Here is a 20,929-nt window from a genome sequence, read left to right on the forward strand (position 1 = left end):
GCGTGTCCCTGTCCCCATCGCAGCCGTGTCCCTGTCATACGCCGGGGTCCCCATCGCGTGTCCCTGTCCCCATCGCGTGTCCCATCACATGTGTGTCCCCAATCCCATGTCTGTGTCCCCACCGCGTGTCCCCGTCACCTCTGTGTCCCCATCGCACGCCCGTGTTCCTATTACGTGTCTGCATCCCCATCGCACGCCTGTGTCCCCAGCGTGTGTCCACATCCCCATCGCACGCCCATGTCCCCGTTGCACGTCTGTCCCTGTCGCACGCCCGCGTCCCCACCACATGCCCGTGTCCCTTATCACAAGTCCGTGTCCTTGCTGTATGCCCGTGTCCCCGTCGTGTGTCCGTGTCCCCATTGCACACCCATGTCCCCATCACATGCCCATGTCCCTGTTACACACCTGTGTCCCCATCACACGCCTGTGTCCCTGTCACAAACCCGGGTCCCCATCAGACCCCCGTGTCCCCACTGCACACCTGTGTCCCCATTGCACACCTGTGTCCCTGTCACAAACCTGGGTCCCCATCACACACCCGTGTCCCCATTGCACACCTGTGTCCCTGTCACAAACCTGGGTCCCCATCACACACCCGTGTCCCCATTGCACACCTGTGTCCCTGTCACAAACCTGGGTCACCATCACACACCTGTGTCCCCACCGCACACCTGTGTCCCTGTCACAAACCCGGGTCACCATCACACACCTGTGTCCCCACCGCACACCCGTGTCCCTGCTGCACACCCATGTCCCCACCACACGCCTGTCTCCCTGTCACAAATCCGGGTCCCCATTGCACACGCATGTCCCTGTTGCACACCCGTGTCCCCATCACGGGCCCATGTCCCCATTGCACACCCGTGCTCCTGTTGCACGCTTGTGTCCCCGTCACACACCTGTGTCCCCATCGCACACCCGTGTCCCTGCTGCACACCCGTGTCCCCATCACACACCTGTGCCCCTGTTGCACACTTGTGTCCCCGTCGCACACCCGTGTCCCTGTTGCACACCCGTGTCCCTGCCGCACACTCAGGTCCCCGCCACTCGCCCGTGTCCCCATCGCATGTCCCTGTCCCCATCACACCCCGCGTGTCCCCGCCGCCCCCCTCCCGTTGCACCCCCGCTCCCCCCCCCGCGCCCCCCGCTCCCCAGGGACCCCCCGCTCCCCCGGGGGTCCCGGCGGTGGCCCCGGGGGTGGCAGCGGTGGCCCCGGGGGGGCCTTTTCGGGGCGGGGGGGGGCGGCCACACACACGTACCCGCACAAACTTGGGTGCCGACACCCACGTCCCTCCTGGGCGGCGGGAGGAGGCCGGGCCGGGGGGACCGCGAGCCCTTAAATCCCCCCCGCACCCGGCCTTCGCCTCCTCCTCCTCCTCCTCCCCTTCCTCCACCCTCCCCCCGCTGCCAGCACGGGGGGGGGGGGGAGAAAAGGCAACAAACTGGGCTTACTGGTGCCCTCTGCCGGGTTTTACTGGGAGGACTGGGAGGACTGGGGTGCACCCAAGCCTGGCTGTGGGTGCTAAGCACCCCCCCCACGCGGGGAGGGGGGGAGTGGGGTGCACCCCTGGGGGGGCAGGTGTGGGTTTTGCCGGATTTTTGCACTATTTTCACCCAAAACGTGCCAGCCACACGAGCGTGGGGGGGGGGGGGGGGGGTGTGATGGAGGAAGGGGGGGGGGCCCTGCCTCAGTTTCCCCACCCAGGCTCCTGCTGCAGCCCACGAGTGCGCCCTGCCCGAAACGCCTTTACCGTCGGCCCTACAATAAACAAAGCTTCGCGGCAAGGGCCGGAGGGTGATGCCCTCCCCTGCCTCAGTTTCCCCATCGCGGCGGCCCGTGGGGCTCCGCGGCCCGCGGAGCCGTGGGTGGCTTCCCAGAAGGTGGCGGTCTCAGCCCAAAAATCCACACCCCGAAAGCTTCGGGGGTGCCACCAAGGCCGCCCCGCCGCCGGCCCGCCGCCACGGGGATGGGCACGGCTCCTGCAGCCCCCCCAAATCCCTCCGGCACCCCCTCCTCCGCCCCCCGGCCCTTTGCACGCCCCCCCCAGCGCTCCCCCAGCCCAGCAAAGCCATTTGCAGCCCCACGCGTGAGATGAGTGCGTCAGTGCTCAGCCCGCCGGCGTGGCGTGGGGGTCCGGGGCGGTGGCACCGTGTCCTGTCCCCCACCCCAATCCCTGTCACCCCACACGCGACGCGGTGGGGGGCCTGCCGGCCATGAAAAGCCAATTAAAGAGCTCGTTAGCCCAGCACGTGGCAAGTCCCGATGTGGGGAACTCCTCGCCGCGCGGCCACGTGCACAAACCCGGCCAGGCTCGAACCCCAAAACCCGTCGAGGGGCTGTTAAACACGCAGCGGGGGGCACGGCTGCGGCCTGAGGAGCAGGCTTGCACGCTTGCACACTTGCACGCTTGCACACTCGCACGCTCACAAGCTCGCACGCTTGCATGCTTGCAAAATTGCAGGCTTGCACAGTGGCGCGTGCACGCTTGCACGATCGTGTGCTCGCACGCTTGCGTACAACTGCAGGCTTGCAAGCTTGCACACGAGTGTGCGCTTGCACGCTTGCACAGTGGCCTGCGTGCACGCATGTAAAAACCGCACGTGTGGCCCCTTGCACAACCGCGTGCTTGGCTGTTTGCAAAACTGCTCGCACGCTTGGCCGCCTGCACGACCGCGCGCTTGCACGACCGCACGCTTGCATGCGTGCACAACCACTGGCTTGCAGAATCGGGCGCCTGCAACACCGTGTGCTTGCACGCTCGCAAGCTGCCCATTTGCCAGCTCGCATGGCCACACGCTCGCAGGACCGCACGCTTGCACGCTGCCAGGAGAAACGCCGCATCCCTTCGCGGGCGAGCGGGCTGCCGTGATTTATCGGGGGGGACGCTTTCAGCGGCGGGGGGGGGGCACATGGGGACCCCCAAAACGGGGCTTGGGGCCCCCCGAAAGAGTTAAAGGAGGCGAGCGAGGAAGCCCGTCCCTCCCGTCGGCCCCATTGGTTTTCCCATCCCAGGTACATCCTTTGCTCGTCACCCTTCGTCACCCTCCGTAGGCCGCGGAGGCGTAACGAGCGGCGCCGGGGCTCAGGCGGGCGCTCGCCCCAACGGGGGCCGAGGCCGGCGGGAGCGGGGTGGCAGCCATGGTGAGTGGGGGACCCACCCGACACCCCGAACCTGGAGGTGGTCGGCTCTGGGTCACTTGGCCGAGCCGGGGCGCGGGGCGATGCGTCGCCCGTGGGATGCCCGCTGCGCCCTAATGGGATCCCCCGTTGCACCCCCAAGGGACCCCCATGCACTCCCAAGGGACCCCCACTGCACCCCCATGGGACCCCCATGCACCCCCGAGGGATCCCCATTGCACCCCCAGGGGATCCCCCATTGCACCCCCAGGGGGTCCCCCTGCACCCCCCAAGGGACCCCCCCTTAGCACCCCTGGGTGCCCCCCTGCCACCTCGTATCGCCTCCCCCAGCCGGGTTTGCTTTGTGGCCAGCGGGTCCCCAGGGTGGGGCGGGGACCCCAAAGTGGGTGACCCCCCCCAAGTCCCGTCCCTCCCCCCCCCGCACCCAGCCCTTGACCCAAACCCCCAGGGATTTGCACCGGGTTTCCCTCTGCAAGCAGAGGGGTGCAGGGGTGCCCCCCCACCCAGCAGCACCCACTTTTGGGGGGTTGTTTGCAAACAACCCCAAACTCTGTTTCCCCCCCTCCTTTTTTTTTTTTTTTTTGTAAACTTTAACCCTTTTTTGCACCTTTTTAAGCTTTTTTTTTTTTTTTTAAATTTATCTGCAGCCAGGGCTCCCTGCAAACCTGGGTGCCCACCCAAACCCCCTTCCCAGCACCCCTAATTAATGCCAGGGCCCCTGATTAACACCAGGCATTGCTAATTACCCCCTGAGCATCCTAATTAAAAGGCTGAGCCCCACTAGGTGCAGCCTCCAGGCTGTGGAGGTGCAGGGGGCACCCATGGGTGCTGGGGGGGGCCCCTGGGTGGAGGTTTGGGGGTGCAGGGGTGATTGGGGGGGGGGGGGGGTCGGGGGGATGGATGGCTAGGGGGGAAGCGAGAGAAACGCCATCGCCCGCGATAGCGGAGGTGGTTGCTCCGAAATGGCGCCCGGGCGGGAATTGAAAGCAGCCGGCGGCGGCTCGGGGCGCCCCGATGCCGGGGTGAGGGGCTCCCCGCGAGGCTGCGGGGTGGCGGGGGCCCACCTGGGGCCGCCTTCGGGGTGCGTGGGGTCTGTTGTGGTTTTTAAGGCGAAGGGGTGATTTGGGGGGAAAACCAGGCAATTTAAGGCCCTGCTAAGACTTTTGTAAGTTAGAAAAAAAAAAAAAAAAGGGTGAAAATCCCTTGGCTGGGGAGTTAAAGTGTGGGTGCCCCCCCTGCGCCCTTGGGTGCCCCCCCCCCAACCTGTTGGAGCTGGGGAAATGCCTTTTTGTTGTGATTTAAGCAAACAACAGAGCTTGGGGGGGAGAGGGGGTGTGGAGAGAAACAAAAAACACCCTGTTTTGACCCAAAAAGGGGGTGTTCCTGCTTTGCACGCTGGGGAGCAGCAGGGGGTGGAGAGCGCCCATGGGTGCTGCTTTGCCCCGATGCCCCCAATGTGGGGGAAAGCGGGGGCGATGGGTGCTAAAAATACATCCCGGACCAAATTTTCCCCAAATTAAGGATGCTGGGGGTTGGTCCCGGTGATCCCGGGGGATTTTGGGGGTTCAAGCTCAGCTTGGATTCTCTGATGGTGGTTGAGCCGGCACATCCCCAGCAAAAGGGGAAAAAGTGGGGTTGGTGTTTTTTCTTTTTTCCCCTTTTCCTGCTGTTTTCAGGCTGGGGCAGGCAGGCGGCACGGGGGATCACCGAAAAAAAAACTTCATTTCCTCAGGAAATGGAGTGAAAGCCTTGGCCCAAAGCTGGGACTCCAGGAATTTGGTGCTTTGGAGCCACGGGGCCTTTGTGGACCCCCCCGCTGTGCGAGCAGGGATTTGTGCCCGGAGCTGCACATTTCAGCCATGTGCAAAGTGTAAAAATAGGGGGGGGAAGTGAAAGGGGATGGAAAAATTATAATAGAAAATCAGATTTCACCGGCGATAAAATCATAGAATCTTGCAGTTAAAGCTTTTTCCCTCTGCGGCTTGCAGGCTCGAGGCGGGCACCCAGGGGTGATTTTGGGGCTGGAAATGGAGCTTTTTGCACAACCGAGGAGGGAAACTGCCTTTTTCTTTTAACCCTTTTTCCTCCCCAGGTGGGTTTTTGTGGCTAATTAAACCCAGGCTGCGATTCGGGATCCGGGGAGAGGCTGGGATTTGTTATTAATCGTGCAAGGGGAAGTCTGGGAAGGCCGTTATCGGAAGCGGGGCTGAGAACTGGCGCTTTCGTTGCATGCAGCTTCCTGCCGGGGGAAACTGAGGCACGGCCGTGCCGGGTTCGGATCAACTCGGTGTCCCTTTGGGGACGGCGGCAGCGGGACGGGGGCATCCGGATGGGCGCGAAGCCCTGCACTGCATCGGGGGTCGAAGGGATGCGAGCGGTGCTGCTCGGTGGCGGGGGCCGGGGTGGGTTTTGGGGTGCTCACCCCCTTGGCGGCGGGCGGAGGGTTGTTTTCCCTGGCGGGAGACAATCGGTCTGGGTGGCAGGGCCGTGCCAGGGGGGGAAGGAAGCGGCGGCGGCAACATGATAAGGGCCGGCTGCCAACCCGTGAGGTTTCCCCTTGTTTTTCTGCTCCGAGCAAGATAAGAGCTGGGCACCAGCATGCAATAACACCCGGGGGGCCGGCGAGCTGCGAGGGAGCTCTTCGGCAGCCTAAATTCAAGGTGCTGTCTCCTTTTGGGCGCTCAGAGGGTGTTTCGGGGTGCGCACGGTTCGCAGGCGGGGCGTGGAGCGCGAGCAAGCCGGTAGTTTCAGGGCGAAAAGCCATTTTCTTCGCTACCAGCCTCTCTTAGGTCCCTGGCACGCCGGGGGTCCCTGGCACGGGGGGGTCCCTCTCCCCGTGTCGGGGCCGGGAGCTGGCGGAGGAGGAACCGGCTTTTTTCCAGGCTGAAGGGGAGGTTGCACAACCCAGCCCCGGGGGAAAGCGAGGCGGGTTCGGGCTTCGCTCAGCTTTTGGCTCCGGCCCTCGTCGCTTTCCATAACCTTCCTCCGGCGTTTGTTTAGCGCTTTACTACCCCGGAGCCATTCGGGATTTAGCTCCCCGGAGGAGGAGGCGGCTTTAGAGGGTGCGTATTCCTTCCTCGCCCTCCTTCCTCCTCCTCTTCCCCAACCCGGAGTCGCTGAGCACCTTCATTTTGCCGATCTCCCCGTGCAGATGTCGACCTACAAGCGGGCGACGCTGGATGATGAAGACCCCCTGGACTCCATCGGCGAAGGTGATGGGTACCCCAACGGCTTCCAGGTAGGGCTTCTTGTGTGTTTTAGGGGGGAAAAAAGGGTATTTTAGGTCCTGGCAAGCAGCAGGGAGGGGTTGCGGGAGGGTTTTCCACCTGGGACCAGCCTTTCCATGGGGCAAAGTGCGGCGTCGGCAGAGCCGTGTTGGCTCCCGCCGCTGTTGCCCTTTGCTCCTCTCCCAGCACCCAGAGCCAGCGACGGGGGAACCTGCGGGGCCGAATCCTGGCTCCGCTGTTCGCAACGCCCCAGCACCCAGCTTTCCTGCTGGCCGAACCCCTTCCCGGCGTGGCCGGGGCGAGCAATTACCGTGGCAGTGGGAGCTTTGTCCTGCCACAAAAGGGGATTAGGTTAATTCCTCCCCGAGCAGCGGGAAAGTGGCTTAAAAAGGGATGAGGGTGGCAATGGGGGAAAAAAAACTCCACGGCTGCCAGCATCCGGCCTCGCCCGGAAAGATTTGGGGCCGGAGTGATGCTCTCGGTGCTGGCCCCACTCCCAGCCCCACTGGTCTCTGCCTCGAACGGTGTTTTCTGCCCCAAAAATCAGAGCCCCACTGTGGTTTTGCTTTCCCTGGCGGGGCCGTGTCTGCTCGCCGTCGCATCGGGATGTTTCCTGGGGATGTTTTTCGGCTGAGTGGGAGTATCCTGTTACGGCACTTCCCGCCACCGCCGTGGTCCCCACCCTGTCCCAGCGCCGGCGGTGGGGATGGGGACTACCTGGGGGGTTGCAGCCGTGCTCAAGGAGGGGTTTGGGGTGGCACAGGGTAGCAGGTGAGCCTGCCGAAACGCTCGCCCTGCTCCCTTTCCTGCCATTGTGCCGCCCTTCCTGGCTGGTTTCTGGAAGGCAGCTGCCGCCTTTCCCAGCTTGAGCCACACCGGATCCCTCGCCGGGGGCCAAACTTGTGCCGTGGGCTGTAGGAAGCAAAATGGGGGATGCGTCAGTGGGTTTTTTCGCCAGCGGGGAAACGTCGCTGCTTTTCCCTCAGGTGAACTTCCGCGGCTCGAGGAGCAGCCCGGGGTGCTGGGCTGAGCGGACACGCGCCGAGAAGCAGCTCGTGGTGCTGGTGGGGGTGCTGGCGGCTGTGCTGGCCGCATGTCTGCTGGGTCTCATCTTCCAGTACAGAAGCCGTAAGTCCTCGCACCGCAGGGATCCTACTCCCTTGACTGGGGCAGGTTGCTGGGGGGGCTCCCCAGGATGCTCAGGTGCAGGATGGGGTGCTCACCCGCATCCCTCACCCCAGGGTGGGATCCTTGGGTACCAGGCAGGATGCTCAGGGATGCTTGGGCATGGGATGGGATGCTTGCCTGCATCCTTCCCCCCAGGGCAGGATGCTCGGGCACTGGGCAGGATGCTTGGGCACGGGATGGGATGCTCGCCCGCATCGTTTGCCTTGGAATGGGATGCTCGGGTATGGGGCGGGATGCTTGTGCACCAGATGGGATATTCGCCCACATCCCTCACCCTGGGGTGGGATGCTCCCCGGTGTGGTTTATCGCTCCGTGGCAGAGGAGCTGAACCCATCGTGCCCACCCCCAGGGCCACCTGCAGTATGCCTGTCGGAAGCCTGCATCTCCGTCACCAGCTCCATCCTCAGCTCGCTAGACCGGGCGGTGAATCCCTGCGAGGACTTTTTCAGCTACGCTTGTGGGGGCTGGATCAAGGCCAACCCTCTCCCCGATGGCCACTCGCGCTGGGGCACCTTCAACAACCTCTGGGAGCACAACCAGGCCATCATGAAGCATCTGCTGGGTGAGTACGCGGGGGCGGTGGGACCCCCGCGGTGCCGAGGAGCCCCGTTAGGTCCGGGGGATGCTGAAAACGTGCCCGCGGGGACGTAAGGTCGGCCTTAAACCCCAGCGTCAAACCCGTGCGTGACGCACATGCTGCGAGGCCATTGGGAAGCAGATCCTGGCTGTGTTTGCTCTACTGGATGCCCCTGGGATTTTTGACCGCGATCTTGCAGCTCTTTGGTGCTGAGCAGGGGAAGGGTCCCGGCCTTGGCTCGGCAAACCCCATGGTGGCATTTCCAGGAGCTCTGAAATTCAGGATTTGCACGCCAGACTGCGCCCAGAGACCGTAGCACCCCAATATCACCCCAAGAATATATTTTTTTTTTACCTCCTACTATAGTTTCTAGCCTTTGAGCAGCCTTTTTGGGGGCTGGCTGCCAATCTGGCCATTTTTGGGGGGTCAAAACTCCCCCAGCGGAGGAAGGATCCCAGGCTCAGCCTCTGCGTGCGAACACTGAAGCGGGGTGGCTTATCCGAGCAACCAGCGGGGACGGTTTGTTCAAGCTTTGAGCAAACAACTGGCTCCTTATCAGCACTTTCCACTGCGCTGGGGCTGATTATCTGAAAAGAGAAGGTTTGGGAAGAGTGGTGTCTTTTGGGAGAAGGGGGTGGCAGGGGAATGGCTTCATCCCCGGCTCTTCCTGCAGAAATCTGGCTCTGGTTTTACCAGGAGAAGGGACTGGGCCTCCAGCCAAGCGGTCATGCTCGGCATTTCCTTGAATTCCTTGGAGCCAAGGGACCTTTAGTTAATAAAACCACACAGCTGGAAAGCCAAAGGTGCACGCTGTGTCATGAGGAAAATAAAAAAAAAAAAAAAAAAAAAAAAAAAAAAACCAAAACCTCTGGGGAAGCAGAATTTTAGAGGGGAGGGGGGGAAATAAAAGTATGGTTTTGGAGCCAGAGGAGAAAAATGGGGTTATTGTTCCTTCCTGCAGGAATAAATAATATAGGGCTGGAGAGAGCCAGCACGGGGGCAAGGGCAGCGCAGGGGGCTGGATGATGCTGGGAACATCAGAGCTGCTGGAAAAATGCTTTTTGTTTTTTCTTTCTTTATCTTTCTGCTCCAAAGAGCCGGAGTAGTCGCTGCGGGTGGGAGAGGAGATGGGGGCAGGAGGTCAGGAAGGGCTGGGGACCGTGGGATGCTCTTGGGGCACAGAGGGGAGTGGCGGGGCAATCCTCGGCGCCTTTTTGGAGCCTGGCTTTGCTCAAAATGGGGCTGAATATTTCTGGGTGGAAGGGTGGGCGGCTCTGGCGCGCATTGGCAGTGCCCACGGGGGGACGGGTGCCTGTCCCTGGGGACCCCCTGAGAGCTCCCCCCGGGTACCTCCTGCAGAAAACACCACGGCCAACGTGTCGAGCGAGGCGGAGCGCAAGGCGCAGCGTTATTACCAAGCCTGCATGAACGAGAGCAAGATCGAGGAGCTGCGCGCCGCCCCGCTTATGGAGCTCATCCAAAAGGTTTGTCCTCTTCCTTGCAGAAAAGCTGTCTTCCCTCCACAAAATGGGGGGAAAAAGCTCATTTAGGGGCAGTCCCGATACCCTCAGACCCCGTTCCCGGTGCTTCCCGGGGCAGAGCGTCACCCAGGGCAGGCGAGCAGAGACAGGCAGGGGTTTATAGGCAGGGCTTTTTAGCCCCATTGCAAGATGTTTCCCCCCCCGAATATTTGGGGGGATATTACAGCAACTCCAGGTGGCTGTTCCTTACCGAAATTGGTTACCGAATGGTTCTTCTTGTCTGTCCCCAGCTGGGCGGCTGGAACATCACGGGTCACTGGGCAGGGGACAACTTCAACGTGACGCTGCGGGAGGTGACGGCGCATTACCGCACTTCGCCCTTCTTCTCCGTCTACGTCAGCGCCGACTCCAAAAACTCCAACAGCAACGTCATCCAGGTGGATCAGTCGGGGTTAGGCCTGCCATCGCGAGATTACTACCTGAACAAGACGGAGAATGAGAAGGTAAGGTTGTTGGGGGGGAATCTGGCTTTGCCAGGAAGGTGCTGTGGGTGGGTGGCACCCACCGTGCTGATTCCCTGCATACCACCACGTAGGTGCTCGCCGGGTACCTGAACTACATGGTGCAGCTGGGGATGTTCCTGGGGGGCACCGATGAGGAGTCGACACGGCAGCAGATGCAGCAGATCTTGGACTTCGAGACGGCGTTGGCCAACATCACCATCCCGCAGGAGAAGCACCGGGACGAGGAGGTCATCTACCATAAAATGACAGCTGGAGACCTGAAGGTAGGGTTGGGGTTGGCGAGCCTGCCGGCTCCGCCGTGGTTTGGGAAGCGGGACGGATGGGTGGAGGTGATGCACCTCCTCTGAGGAAGCCCAACACCAGCCAACGGCGCCTGGGAAGCTCTTGTGCAATAGCTTGGCCTGTGTCCTCTTTGGGGAAATCCCACCCTGACCCGCTCCTCCCAGCCTCCGGACCACCCCTGGGGCCCGCGGCTGTCCCGCCACGGCACTAACGCCCTCCCGGCGCTGCTGGCCACGGTCTGGCTGCGGACGTCAGCCCAGTCACCTCCCTGTGTCCCCAGAGGGGCCCTAATGGGTTGTGTCAACATTTTTGACACCCGCCCCACTTACTTTTTCCTTTGCGGGAGGAAATTGTTTACTCCCCTCCGACCTTTGGAGAATGCTGCTGTTATGGGAACCAGTCTCTGCAAAAATCAGCTGAATCCCTCAAACGGGGGGCTGATGCGGTGGCTTCCAGCTTGGGAAGCAGCTGCCACACCCCACCCGCCGATGGTTTTTGGGTCCATAGCAGCGGTATGGCTTTTGCAGGAGCTGGCGCCGGCCGTGGACTGGATGCCCTTCCTCTCCACAGTCTTCTACCCCGTGGAGCTCAACGAGTCTGAGCCTGTCGTGGTCTACGCCAAGGAGTACCTGGAGCAGGTCTCCGACCTCATCCTGGCCACCGATAAATGGTGAGAGCCCCCAGCCTGCGCAGAGGGGAGCCCAGGGTGGGCAGGCATGCCCTGCTGCCCGCTCACCACCTCTCGCTGCAGTCTCCTCAACAACTACATGATCTGGAACCTGGTGCGGAAAACCAGCCCCTTCCTTGACCAGCGCTTCCAGGATGCTGAGGAAAAATTCATGGAAGTGATGTATGGGACGAAGAAGGTGAGGGGCGAGCCCCCAACACCCCCAAATTGCCATAAAAACGGTGACAGCTTTTTAAGCAAAGTCCCCATCACGTTGCATCCAAAATAGAGATGTGGGGCAGGTTTTGGGGTCGCAGCTCCGGCGCAGGGGGATGGATGTGGACCTCATCTCCCAGCAGGGCAATGGGGTGGGAAGATGGGGGGCTTTGGCTGTGTCACTGCTGACGACCACCTCTTGCCCCATGCAGACTTGCCTCCCCCGCTGGAAATTTTGCATCAGCGACACAGACAACAACCTGGGCTTCGCCCTGGGGGCTATGTTCGTCAAGGCCACCTTCGCCGAGGACAGCAAGCAGGTGGTACGTCCCCAAGCGAGCAGCATGTGAGCCACCATGATGGTGGATGGTTGGGGCAGCCAGTTCCTCTGCCCACCTTTTGTTCACCGTGCATCTCGGTTCACTGGGTTTTTCACCAGTCCATGTGCCATCTTGGCATCCCAGCCTCTTCCTTCTCACTGGTGCGAAGGGTCCTTGAACTCTCTGAGGTGTGAAACCAGCTCTCCGGACCAACTGTTGTGCCACCTTGTTTTTGTCTAGGCAGAGGAAATGATCGCGGAGATTAAAACAGCCTTCGAGGAAAGCCTGGAGACCCTGCAGTGGATGGACGAGGAGACGAGGAAAGCGGCCAAAGAGAAGGTGAGGTGTTGGCAGCAGTGCCAGGGCGGAGAGGGTGGTGGTGGAGGGTGGTGGAGCTGGGTGAGCCCATCCTGCCATCCCTGGCACCAAAAGCACTTTGGTCCTTGTCACTCCCCCAGGCAGATGCCATCTACAACATGATCGGCTACCCCAAGTTCATCATGGACCCCAAGGAGCTGGATAAAGTCTTTAATGATGTGAGTTGGTCAGATACATCCCCTGGGACTCCTGTTCCCCCCTCCACGAGCACGTGCAGGACGCGTGCCCATCACCATGGCCTCGAGGCAGCCTTGAACCCCAGGCTTCCTCCAGAAGGGTCTCACTGATGTCCTTTGCCTTTCACTGGGGACTTCCCAGAGAGCTGCGGGCCAGTCCTGGGGTGGCTGGGGCTCTTGGGATCCCTGCCCGGGAAGAGGAGGAGCCGGTTTTCGTAACGGTGATTCATTGCCCTCCCGAGACTCTGCAGATGTTGGAGAGGAGGAGGAAAAAAGAGCAGCTGTAACTCAGCCGGCTCCGGAGGCTCAAACATGGCCATGGAGGGAGGAGCGGGGCCAGGCAATCACTGCGCGCTACTCACGCCTTGCTCTTTTGCAGTACGAGGCCGTACCCGACCTCTATTTCGAGAACGTCATGCAGTTTTACAACTTCTCAGCCAGGGTCACTGCCGACCAGCTCCGGAAACCACCGAACCGGGACCAGTAAGTCCTCCGCTCTGCGGCCCTGTTGTGCTCAGCAGGGAACATCACAGTACCTGGAGCACTGGGATTTGGTGTCCACCAGACCACGCTGGGTTTGGGGAGTTAAATCTGGCTTGACGGCTTTGCAGCATGATAAGCGTATGGTGTTGGAGCAAACGCCACTGATGGGTTTGTGCTGCCACACTGGCCGTGTCCACATCCCCACAGGTGGAGTATGACACCTCCGACGGTCAATGCCTACTATTCTCCCACCAAGAATGAGATCGTCTTCCCCGCTGGCATCCTCCAGGCCCCTTTTTACACCCGTGCATCTCCCAAGTAAGAGCCTAGGGAAAACAGGGAGGGCAGGGTTCCCAGACTTCCTCCTGTCCCAAAATTTGAGGCTACATCTCATGGCTGCAGGGAGCAGCGGCTGCTCTCTCAATCTCAGCATTGCCCTCCTGCAGGTCGCTGAATTTTGGTGGGATTGGCGTGGTGGTGGGCCATGAGTTGACGCATGCCTTCGATGACCAAGGTATGGCCAGTACCAGGCAGGTCAGGTGGGCTGCCGCTAGGGTGGCCGTTGAGGTGACAAAGGACCCACTGTGTTTTTGGCAGGCCGGGAATACGACAAGGACGGCAACCTGCGTCCCTGGTGGAAGAACTCTTCGGTGGAAGCCTTCAAACGTCAGACAGCGTGCATGGTGGAGCAGTATAGCAACTACACGGTCAACGGCGAGGCCATCAACGGCAAGCACACCCTCGGAGAGAACATCGCCGACAACGGGGGCCTCAAGGCCGCCTACCGGGTAGGGTCACGGGGCTGGGGACATGCGGCGGGTGGCACGGCGTGGTGGGATCGGTGTTGTCCCCTGAGCCTGCTGTGGTCCCTGGTCTCCAGGCATATCAAAACTGGCTGAAAAAGAATGGGGATGAGGAAACCCTCCCGACCCTTGGCCTCAACAACCACCAGCTCTTCTTCGTTGGCTTTGCCCAGGTAGGTCACTTGGTGGTGGGCAGTGAGGATGGATGCACAGGTTTTTGTGGGGTGGAGGCATGCCTAGATGATGTTGGGAGGGCGTGATGGCAAAACAGAGGTGTTCAGAGGTGCTATGTGGTGGATGGAGAACCAGATCTGGGCGGTGCTGGTTAAAAAGCGAGACAAAGTTGGAGCTTGAGCTGTGTTGGACCACCCCCCTTGCCTGATGAGTGCCAATTTGGCACCAAGCGGGGCCCTACGGTTGTGGACGCTGCCGCTCATGCCTCTTGCTTTCCACTTGCAGGTGTGGTGTTCAGTTCGCACGCCGGAGAGCTCGCACGAGGGACTCATCACCGACCCGCACAGTCCCTCGCGTTTCCGTGTCATCGGCACAGTCTCCAACTCCCGGGAGTTTGCGGAGCATTTCAGCTGCCCCCTTGGCTCCCCCATGAATCCCCCCAAGAAGTGCGAAGTCTGGTGATGGGCGAGCACCTGAGGGAACCAGCTGCCGGTTGCTTCGTCCTCTGCCGACGGCTGAATTTCCCCGGTCCTTTTGAGAGGCTCAAACCACTTCTCCATGCAAGGAACTGCCCAGCTCTCAGCTGGAGCGGTGCTCTGTGTCCCTGGTATTGTCCGAGGTTCGATCCACTGTGAAAACTCCTCATCCCCTTGCTCGTTTGTGAAATGACTTCAATTTGGGGGTCTTTTCTTTCCCACCACAACCGGGCCATGTGTCAAGGCACGTGTGTCCATGGGCGCTACCCTGTATTTACACACGCAGCGCTCCAGCCTGACCCACCGCCCCGGCAAAAGCTTCTTCGGAGGCGATAAAGGGAATGCTGCGGCGCTGGCGGGTTTGGCTGCGTGTCTAAATACACCCGATGTACCTTCCTGTCTCCAAAGATGCGCACATAAGGATGGAAAATATTTTAAGATATATTTTTTTGGGAGGGAAATATATATATTTTTTTCATGCATTGTAGAATACACTGGAAAATTTCAGGGAAAATGCATTTACAAGCCTTTTTTTTTTTTTTTAGTCAAAGTTTAGTATATTTATTAATTTTTTTTTACTCAGTGCAGCTGTAGGTGCAGCACCCTGTGGTGACAGTCCCTTGGCTGGGGAAGCTGGATTGGGCTGCGGATGCAGCGAGCCAGCCCTGGATCCCGGGTTTCTCTGGGAGGCACCATCCTCGGAGAATGCTGATGGGGAAATTGGGGACAGCAGGCCTGGGGACGGGGCTGGAGGATGCTGCGGATTGCAGGAAGGCTCTGCCGGGATGCTGTGACTCCTGGGATTAGCTTTAATTTTGGAGTGCAAAGGGAAAAAAGTTGAAGTGCCAAAGATGTAACCAAGGTGGTGACGGTGCGGATGAAGCACCCGGTTCTCCCTCCTGACCCCTCTGAAGCGAGGTCAGCTGTGACTTCTCAGCCCAAAAGCTTCCCCAGACAAGCGCAGGCGGTTCCTGCTGCTGCTTCGCTCGCTGCCGTGCCCCGGCCTCTATGCCTGGGAAACTGCAAGCTCCGAAATCGCGGCACGGCCCCAAACCTCCATCCCTCCATCTGGCCAGGATGGGGGGCAAGGGGCTTTCTTAAAGTGTTTGGTGTTTTTTGTTTTTTAATATTCCTTTTGCAGTTTTGAGAGGAAGCCACTGATGGTAGTTCAGGTGCTGCATGTTGTCTCGTGGGGCGCCTTCTTGCTCTAGACAGAAAGTAAAGATGTAGAGGGATTTTTTTAATATTTATATGTAAAAGGTGGGATGGAGGGGGGGATTTCTTTTGTAACTATTTTTTCACCCTACATGTGGGGCTTATCGTAATTGAAATAAATACTTTTTACTGGGTTTGGAGCTGCTCATGGCTTGTCTTTTCTGATAGCAGGAGAGCTTTGTATCCTTTTATCTGCATTTTTCTCCCTGTCCACACCAATGAGACCATCCTGTGCTGACAAAATTGAGCTGAGGAGGCTTTTCCCAGCCTGCGCTTGGCATCTGCTGCCTCTCTTGGAGGCTAAAGCCAGGCTTTTGTACCCAAAAACCTCACTCTCGCTACGGGTGGTTGCTTGCTTTCCACCTCTATGGCACGGCCCCACACATCTCCCCAGCAGGGAGGTCTTTCCCGGATGCTTTTCCTTCCTCCTGGGTGAGTTTTTGGCCAGCCGGGCTGTGCTTGGATCCAGCGGCACGGGCCCCGCACAGGTTGCTCTCCAAAAGGCCTTATTTATAGCTCCGCCATGCCGGCTGGATGCTGCCAGCTCAGTAAGGCAGGCCAACGATCGCTCCCGAGCGGATGCTCCGTGGCTTTGTCAGGCTTGCCCAAAAAATACAAGGCAGGACCTGGACCGCAGGCTCCCTGCCGAGCCTCACCCCAGCACCTGGGAGGGCTGATGGCTGTAAAACAGTGTGCTGAGTGCTCATTTGCTATTCAGTCCTGGCTTGTTATCAGGGGCTGGATTTGGGCTGCAGCCCCCTGGGTTTGCCCCATTGGTAGTGGGCTGTTGGAAATGCAGAGCATTTTTGCTGGCAGGACTGAGCCAGTGGCGTGCAGGGGACGTGAGCGTTGCATAAATAAGACGGTAAAATTTCCCGTTTGCTGTGTTTTCTCTCCCAGATTGAATCAAAACGCTCTCTGCTCGCATGTCTCTGTACAAGGCCCTTGGTTTCCTGCAGAGCTGGGAGACCAGCCGTGGCCGTTGTTCTCCCTGGAATCTGGCTGGAAATGGTGGCACAAACCCGCAGAGGGCGGTGGAGCCGAGAAATCTCCGCTCCCCGGGCTGGCAGGAGTTAGCGACGCTACCGGCATGGTATTTTGGCCTGGATCTGGCCTCGTGTGTTTAAACTGTGGTGAAATGCCTGTGTTCCTAGGAAAAGAGAGGAGCGGTGTGGGCGTAAGGCAAAGAGGAATTAAGCAGGGAGAGCAAGGCTGGGGTGAAAGGGTGTTTTTTCCCAGCTGCAAGAAGCAGGGAGGGGAGCGCAGCCTGTCGCGTGGAGAGGTAGGAAGCTGTTAGAAGTGGCTTAGCCATCCGAACGGGAAATATTTTGGCTTTCTGGGGTTTACTGGCAGTGAGAGAGCGGGCAGGTGGTGTCTCAGCCACGGCGGAGGGGACAGCCCCAGCGCAGGAAGGATTTCAAGGGCGAGCATCAGCTTGCGTCGTGGCAGAGGGATGTCACAGCCGAGACTCCCGGTGCCGGGCTCGGAGCCGGCGGTGGATGTTTGCCTCGCCGGGAAGCTGCCGGGTGTAGGCAGAGCAGGCAGGAGGTGACTCATCCCGCTCGCGTGCTAGTGCCTGGCGTGGGCTTGCCTGATCCTGGGTGGTATTTGCTTTATTTTGCGCTCAGCCGTGCCCTGGAGGGCAGAGACGTTTGCTGAGGGCTAGGTCTGGGCAGGAGGAGGAACGGGGAAAGCTCCAAGCAGGGCTGGGGGTTTTTTGTTTTGTTTTTTTTCCTGGAGGGTGTTGGAAGGGGATCAGTGGGGGGGAAAAGCAGGAGAAGCCCAAAGAGGGAGGCGCTGCCATGCCATGCCGGGCGAAAGCGGGCGCCTGGAGCGTGCTGGAGCCTCCAAAATGAGCTGGAAATGGCGGCTGTTCGCAGGTTTGGTGGGGCTGAGCCAGCCTTCCAGGTGTGAGAGGCTGAACCCAACCACCTGAACTGCTCTTCTCCTTCCCGGTTTTCCCCCCTCCAAGCAGGATCTAACCCCCAACATCACGACAGTGCTGGGGTCACCTACTGGGACCGTCAGGTTTTAGAGCAGTGAACGGGCCAAAAGCTTCCTCAACAATCCCTGCAGGAAAACAGACCTTTCCCAGCGATACCCCAATCCTTTACTCTCTTTTCCTAAGTTCCCCAACAGCTCTGGCACTCCTACTACACTCTTCACCACATGGTTGTGAGCGTTTCTGCTGTGCCAGGTACGTGAGAGGCTGGTGGGACTGGGAAAAGGGTTGGTGATGCTCCGAAACAAGAGCTCAGCGCTGTAAACTCAAGCTGCCCATGGTGACGCATCGGTTCCCGGGTGCTAATAAAGCTAGCAGGAAAAATAGGAGGAAAAATGAAATGGAGAGGAACCAGAGGCAGTAGGAAGGGCGCAATTCCAGCTGGCACTTGCTTGGGCTCGCCAAATCATCCTACGTGGGGTAGTATGGAAGAGAGACCTGTCCGCCTTTTCCTCTTACTTAAAAAGAAAAAATGGTAAAAAGATCGCTGGGGGGAGGCACAGATTCTGGAGGAGCTTTAAGGCAGAGCCAGGAGCCTGGCTCCTTCACATGGCTAGCACACTTTGGGAGCTTCAGCAGACAATATGGTGAAAATGCTGGGTTTTTTCCTTTCTAAACAGTAAAAAGAAGTTATATATCTAAAGATACTCGAGCGAGGAGGGTCTTTCACAGCTGTGTTTACAGGCAGCTATTTCTGTAGAACAGAGGGAGCCATAGATGTCAATTTGCTTTTTGGTACAAATTTCCTTCCGCATGAAGGGGTGTACCAGGAGAATCACCATGCTTGGGAGGAGGTCGGTGGAACGGCGCCAGGCACCGACCCCCCTGGAGCACACAGCTTTACCTGCACCCTCAAAATTATTACAGCAAAGTCCTTCCGAGCTGCGGAGGGGGATCCATCTTCCCAGCAGGCTGCAGACAGGAGAGATGCGCTGCGAGTGCAGCAGCTCTCCAGGCTGTCTGGAGATCTATCAGCCCTTGGGCAAGCCCCCTACCACGATAAAAGTTCCTCCTTTGTTCTCCCATTTTTGGGGAGTGGGGGGAAGTACTTGGCCTTTCTTTGAAGTCATTCTCATTTCTCCCTTCAGTCGGTAGTTTTTCTGGTGGGGAATCGGTAGTTGATCTGGCAGGCTGCAGAGGAAAAAAAAAAAAAAAACCTGGAGCCTCTCTAAATATTTGTTCCTGGCTGCTGATGGAAATAGTCCCCATTCAGGACTTCTTTACAGGCTGGCAAAGTTTGGTTGGGCTTTTTTCCTCAAAAAAAATCTCACCATTTCCCATTTCACCCCATTTCCCACAAGCAGTTTGAGGTAGATGCGAGCTCACCTCATCCCAGGCATTTCCCTTACCCCAGAGCAGAGCAAAAAGCACAGAAAGGGAAACCAAACAGCATGGTAGTCATCTTCCCTCCGCCACCGGCTCCCCCAATAACTTCTGGCGCTACACAGTGTGCTGGTTCGGTGTGGCTGTACCTTGGAGATAGCACCTTAGTAAGAAAGAAACTATTCCAGTCGAAGAGCTGTGCTCACTGGAGGCCAGCATGGCGGCTTAAGCGGCGTGGCAGCTCGCAGGAGCTTTTCTTCTGAGATCACACCTCGGAGGACGGCGAGCCTCGTGGTACGCTGTGGTCCTTGTGTGTCGGCGTGGGCGGGCGTCGTGTCCTAAACCTGGCCTGCACAAACCAAATTGTTTAATAATTCAGAGTCTGACTCAAAAGGGAAAACATACTCAAGACCCTTCTACTATTTTTTGGCCAGCGGGTGTTGCGCTGAGTTTTGCTCTAGCGAACGACACCAAGTCCAGATTCTCCCCCTTCAGATTTGTATTTTAAAACTCAAAATTAGTTTTCTGCTTACAAATGGGGCTGTTGAGGAGACGTGGATAGATGTGACTCGTGGGGCAGGTTTTCTTTAACGCGCAAGACCCCTACCTTTCTTCTGTCAACTTCCAGTTGCAGCACCAGTTACTGAGTGCTAAGTGCCTAAATATACTGCCAAGAGAGCTGTTTGTTTTAATAAAATAAGCTTTTAAGAGTTTATTTGTGATGGCTTTAAAGTGTTATCTTTCTCCTAAAATCACAGCTGCCCAGAGGATGCAGCAGATGGGATGCAAATAAAACTATGGAAAACTTTCCTAGAGCAGTTTGTGTACCCCAGGCTGGGTGACACGGGGCGGCAATACCTGCCGGCGCAGCGAAGGTGCAGGGAGCGTTCCCCTGGGACGTGCGGCGCGGCAGGAACGTCGGTAGGTGCCAGCCGGCTGGAATGAGCCCTCGGGAGCCCGCGGCGGGACAGGACAAGTCAGGACAATCCAGCGGCTGCTTGAATCTGCTCTGAGGTCCTTTTTATCTACCCAAGACAGCACAAACTGCCTTCGCCCCCGCCGAGCTCAGCCCAGCGGTGGTCGCAAGGAGGGTGCCGCAGCCTGGCTGTGAAATGTTAAAGATGGCAGCGGTATGGCAACACTCGGCAGGCAAAGGCAGCGGCACAGGGGTGCGAGGAAAATGCCTGCTGCACCGGGGAAGGCCCAGAGGGCCCTCCCCACGCCGGCCCCCAGTGCCAGAGGTGGGCTCCCTCAGGGCCGCTGGGCCTCCCTTGGCCGCCATGTCACCCTCAGGGCCACTGGGCCTCCTCAGCCAACATGTCACCCTCAGGGCTGCTGGGCCTCCCTCCAGGCTGCTGGGCCTCCTCGGCCGCCATGTCACCCTCAGGGCCGCTGGGCCTCCCTCGGCTGCCATGTCACCCTCAGGGCAGCTGGGCCTCCCTTGGCCGCCATGTCGCCCTCAGGGCCGCTGGGCCTCCTCGGCCACCATGTCACCCTCAGGGCCGCTGTGCCTCCTCAGCCGCCATGTCACCCTCAGGGCCGCTGGGCCTCCCTTGGCTGCCATGTCACCCTCAGGGCCGCTGGGCCTCCTCAGCCGCCATGTCACCCTCAGGGCCGCTGGGCCTCCCTTGGCCGCCATGGCACCCTCAGGGCCGCTGGGCCTCCTCAGCCGCCATGTCACCCTCAGGGCCGCTGGGCCTCCCTCAGGGCTGCTGGGCCTCCCTTGGCCGCCATGGCACCCTCAGGGCCGCTGGGCCTCCCTCAGGGCTGCTGGGCCTCCCTCGGCCGCCATGGCACCCTCAGGGCTGCTGGGCCTCCTCAGCCGCCATGTCACCCTCAGGGCCGCTGGGAGTCTTCAGCCAACATGTCACCCTCAGGGCCGCTGGGCCTCCCTCAGGGCTGGGCCTTCCTCAGTCGCCATGTCACCCTCAGGGCTGGGGGGCCTCCCTCGGCCGCCATGTCACCCTCAGGGCCGCTGGGCCTCCCTCAGGGCTGCTGGGCCTCCTCAGTCAACATGTCACCCTCAGGGCCGCTGGGCCTCCTCAGCCAACATGTCACCCTCCGGGCCGCTGGGCCTCCTCGGCCACCATGTCACCCTCAGGGCCGCTGGGCCTCCTCGGCCACCATGGCACCCTCAGGGCAGCTGGGCCTCCCTTGGCTGCCATGTCACCCTCAGGGCAGCTGGGCCTCCTCGGCCGCCTTGTCACCCTCAGGGCCGCTGGGCCTCCCTCAGCCGCCATGTCACCCTCAGGGCCACTGGGCCTCCCTCAGGGCCACC

General features: G+C 59.7%; 1 protein-coding gene across 2 annotated transcripts; it reads left to right on the forward strand.

Moving 5' to 3' along the window:
* Nucleotides 1-6,290: 6,290 nt before the first annotated feature.
* Nucleotides 6,291-14,120, forward strand: ECE1 (endothelin converting enzyme 1). Of its 2 annotated transcripts, none has more exons than XM_009487741.2 (17): nucleotides 6,291-6,377; nucleotides 7,353-7,494; nucleotides 7,904-8,116; nucleotides 9,491-9,615; nucleotides 9,903-10,115; nucleotides 10,208-10,399; nucleotides 10,946-11,088; nucleotides 11,170-11,284; nucleotides 11,514-11,624; nucleotides 11,862-11,960; nucleotides 12,080-12,157; nucleotides 12,555-12,658; nucleotides 12,866-12,976; nucleotides 13,105-13,172; nucleotides 13,256-13,446; nucleotides 13,539-13,634; nucleotides 13,921-14,120. In XM_009487741.2, exons 1-17 carry the CDS (start codon nucleotides 6,291-6,293, stop codon nucleotides 14,095-14,097), a joined length of 2,265 nt encoding a protein of 754 aa, XP_009486016.1. In that variant the 3' UTR covers nucleotides 14,098-14,120. The 2 variants fall into 2 exon arrangements, with proteins under 2 accessions (XP_009486016.1, XP_009486017.1); XM_009487742.2 differs by having other exon boundaries at nucleotides 7,353-7,491.
* Nucleotides 14,121-20,929: the final 6,809 nt, after the last annotated feature.

The sequence above is a fragment of the Pelecanus crispus genome, chromosome 15 (assembly GCF_030463565.1).
Source record: "Pelecanus crispus isolate bPelCri1 chromosome 15, bPelCri1.pri, whole genome shotgun sequence".
NCBI lineage: Eukaryota > Metazoa > Chordata > Aves > Pelecaniformes > Pelecanidae > Pelecanus > Pelecanus crispus.

Coding starts and splice junctions, on each gene's coding strand:
- ECE1 (XM_009487741.2), top strand. CDS start 6,291: ATGTCGACCTACAAGCGGGCGACGCTGGATGATGAAGACCCCCTGGAC. Junction 11,625..11,861: donor CCGAGGACAGCAAGCAGGTG/GTACGTCCCCAA, acceptor GTTTTTGTCTAG/GCAGAGGAAATGATCGCGGA. Junction 12,659..12,865: donor AAACCACCGAACCGGGACCA/GTAAGTCCTCCG, acceptor ACATCCCCACAG/GTGGAGTATGACACCTCCGA.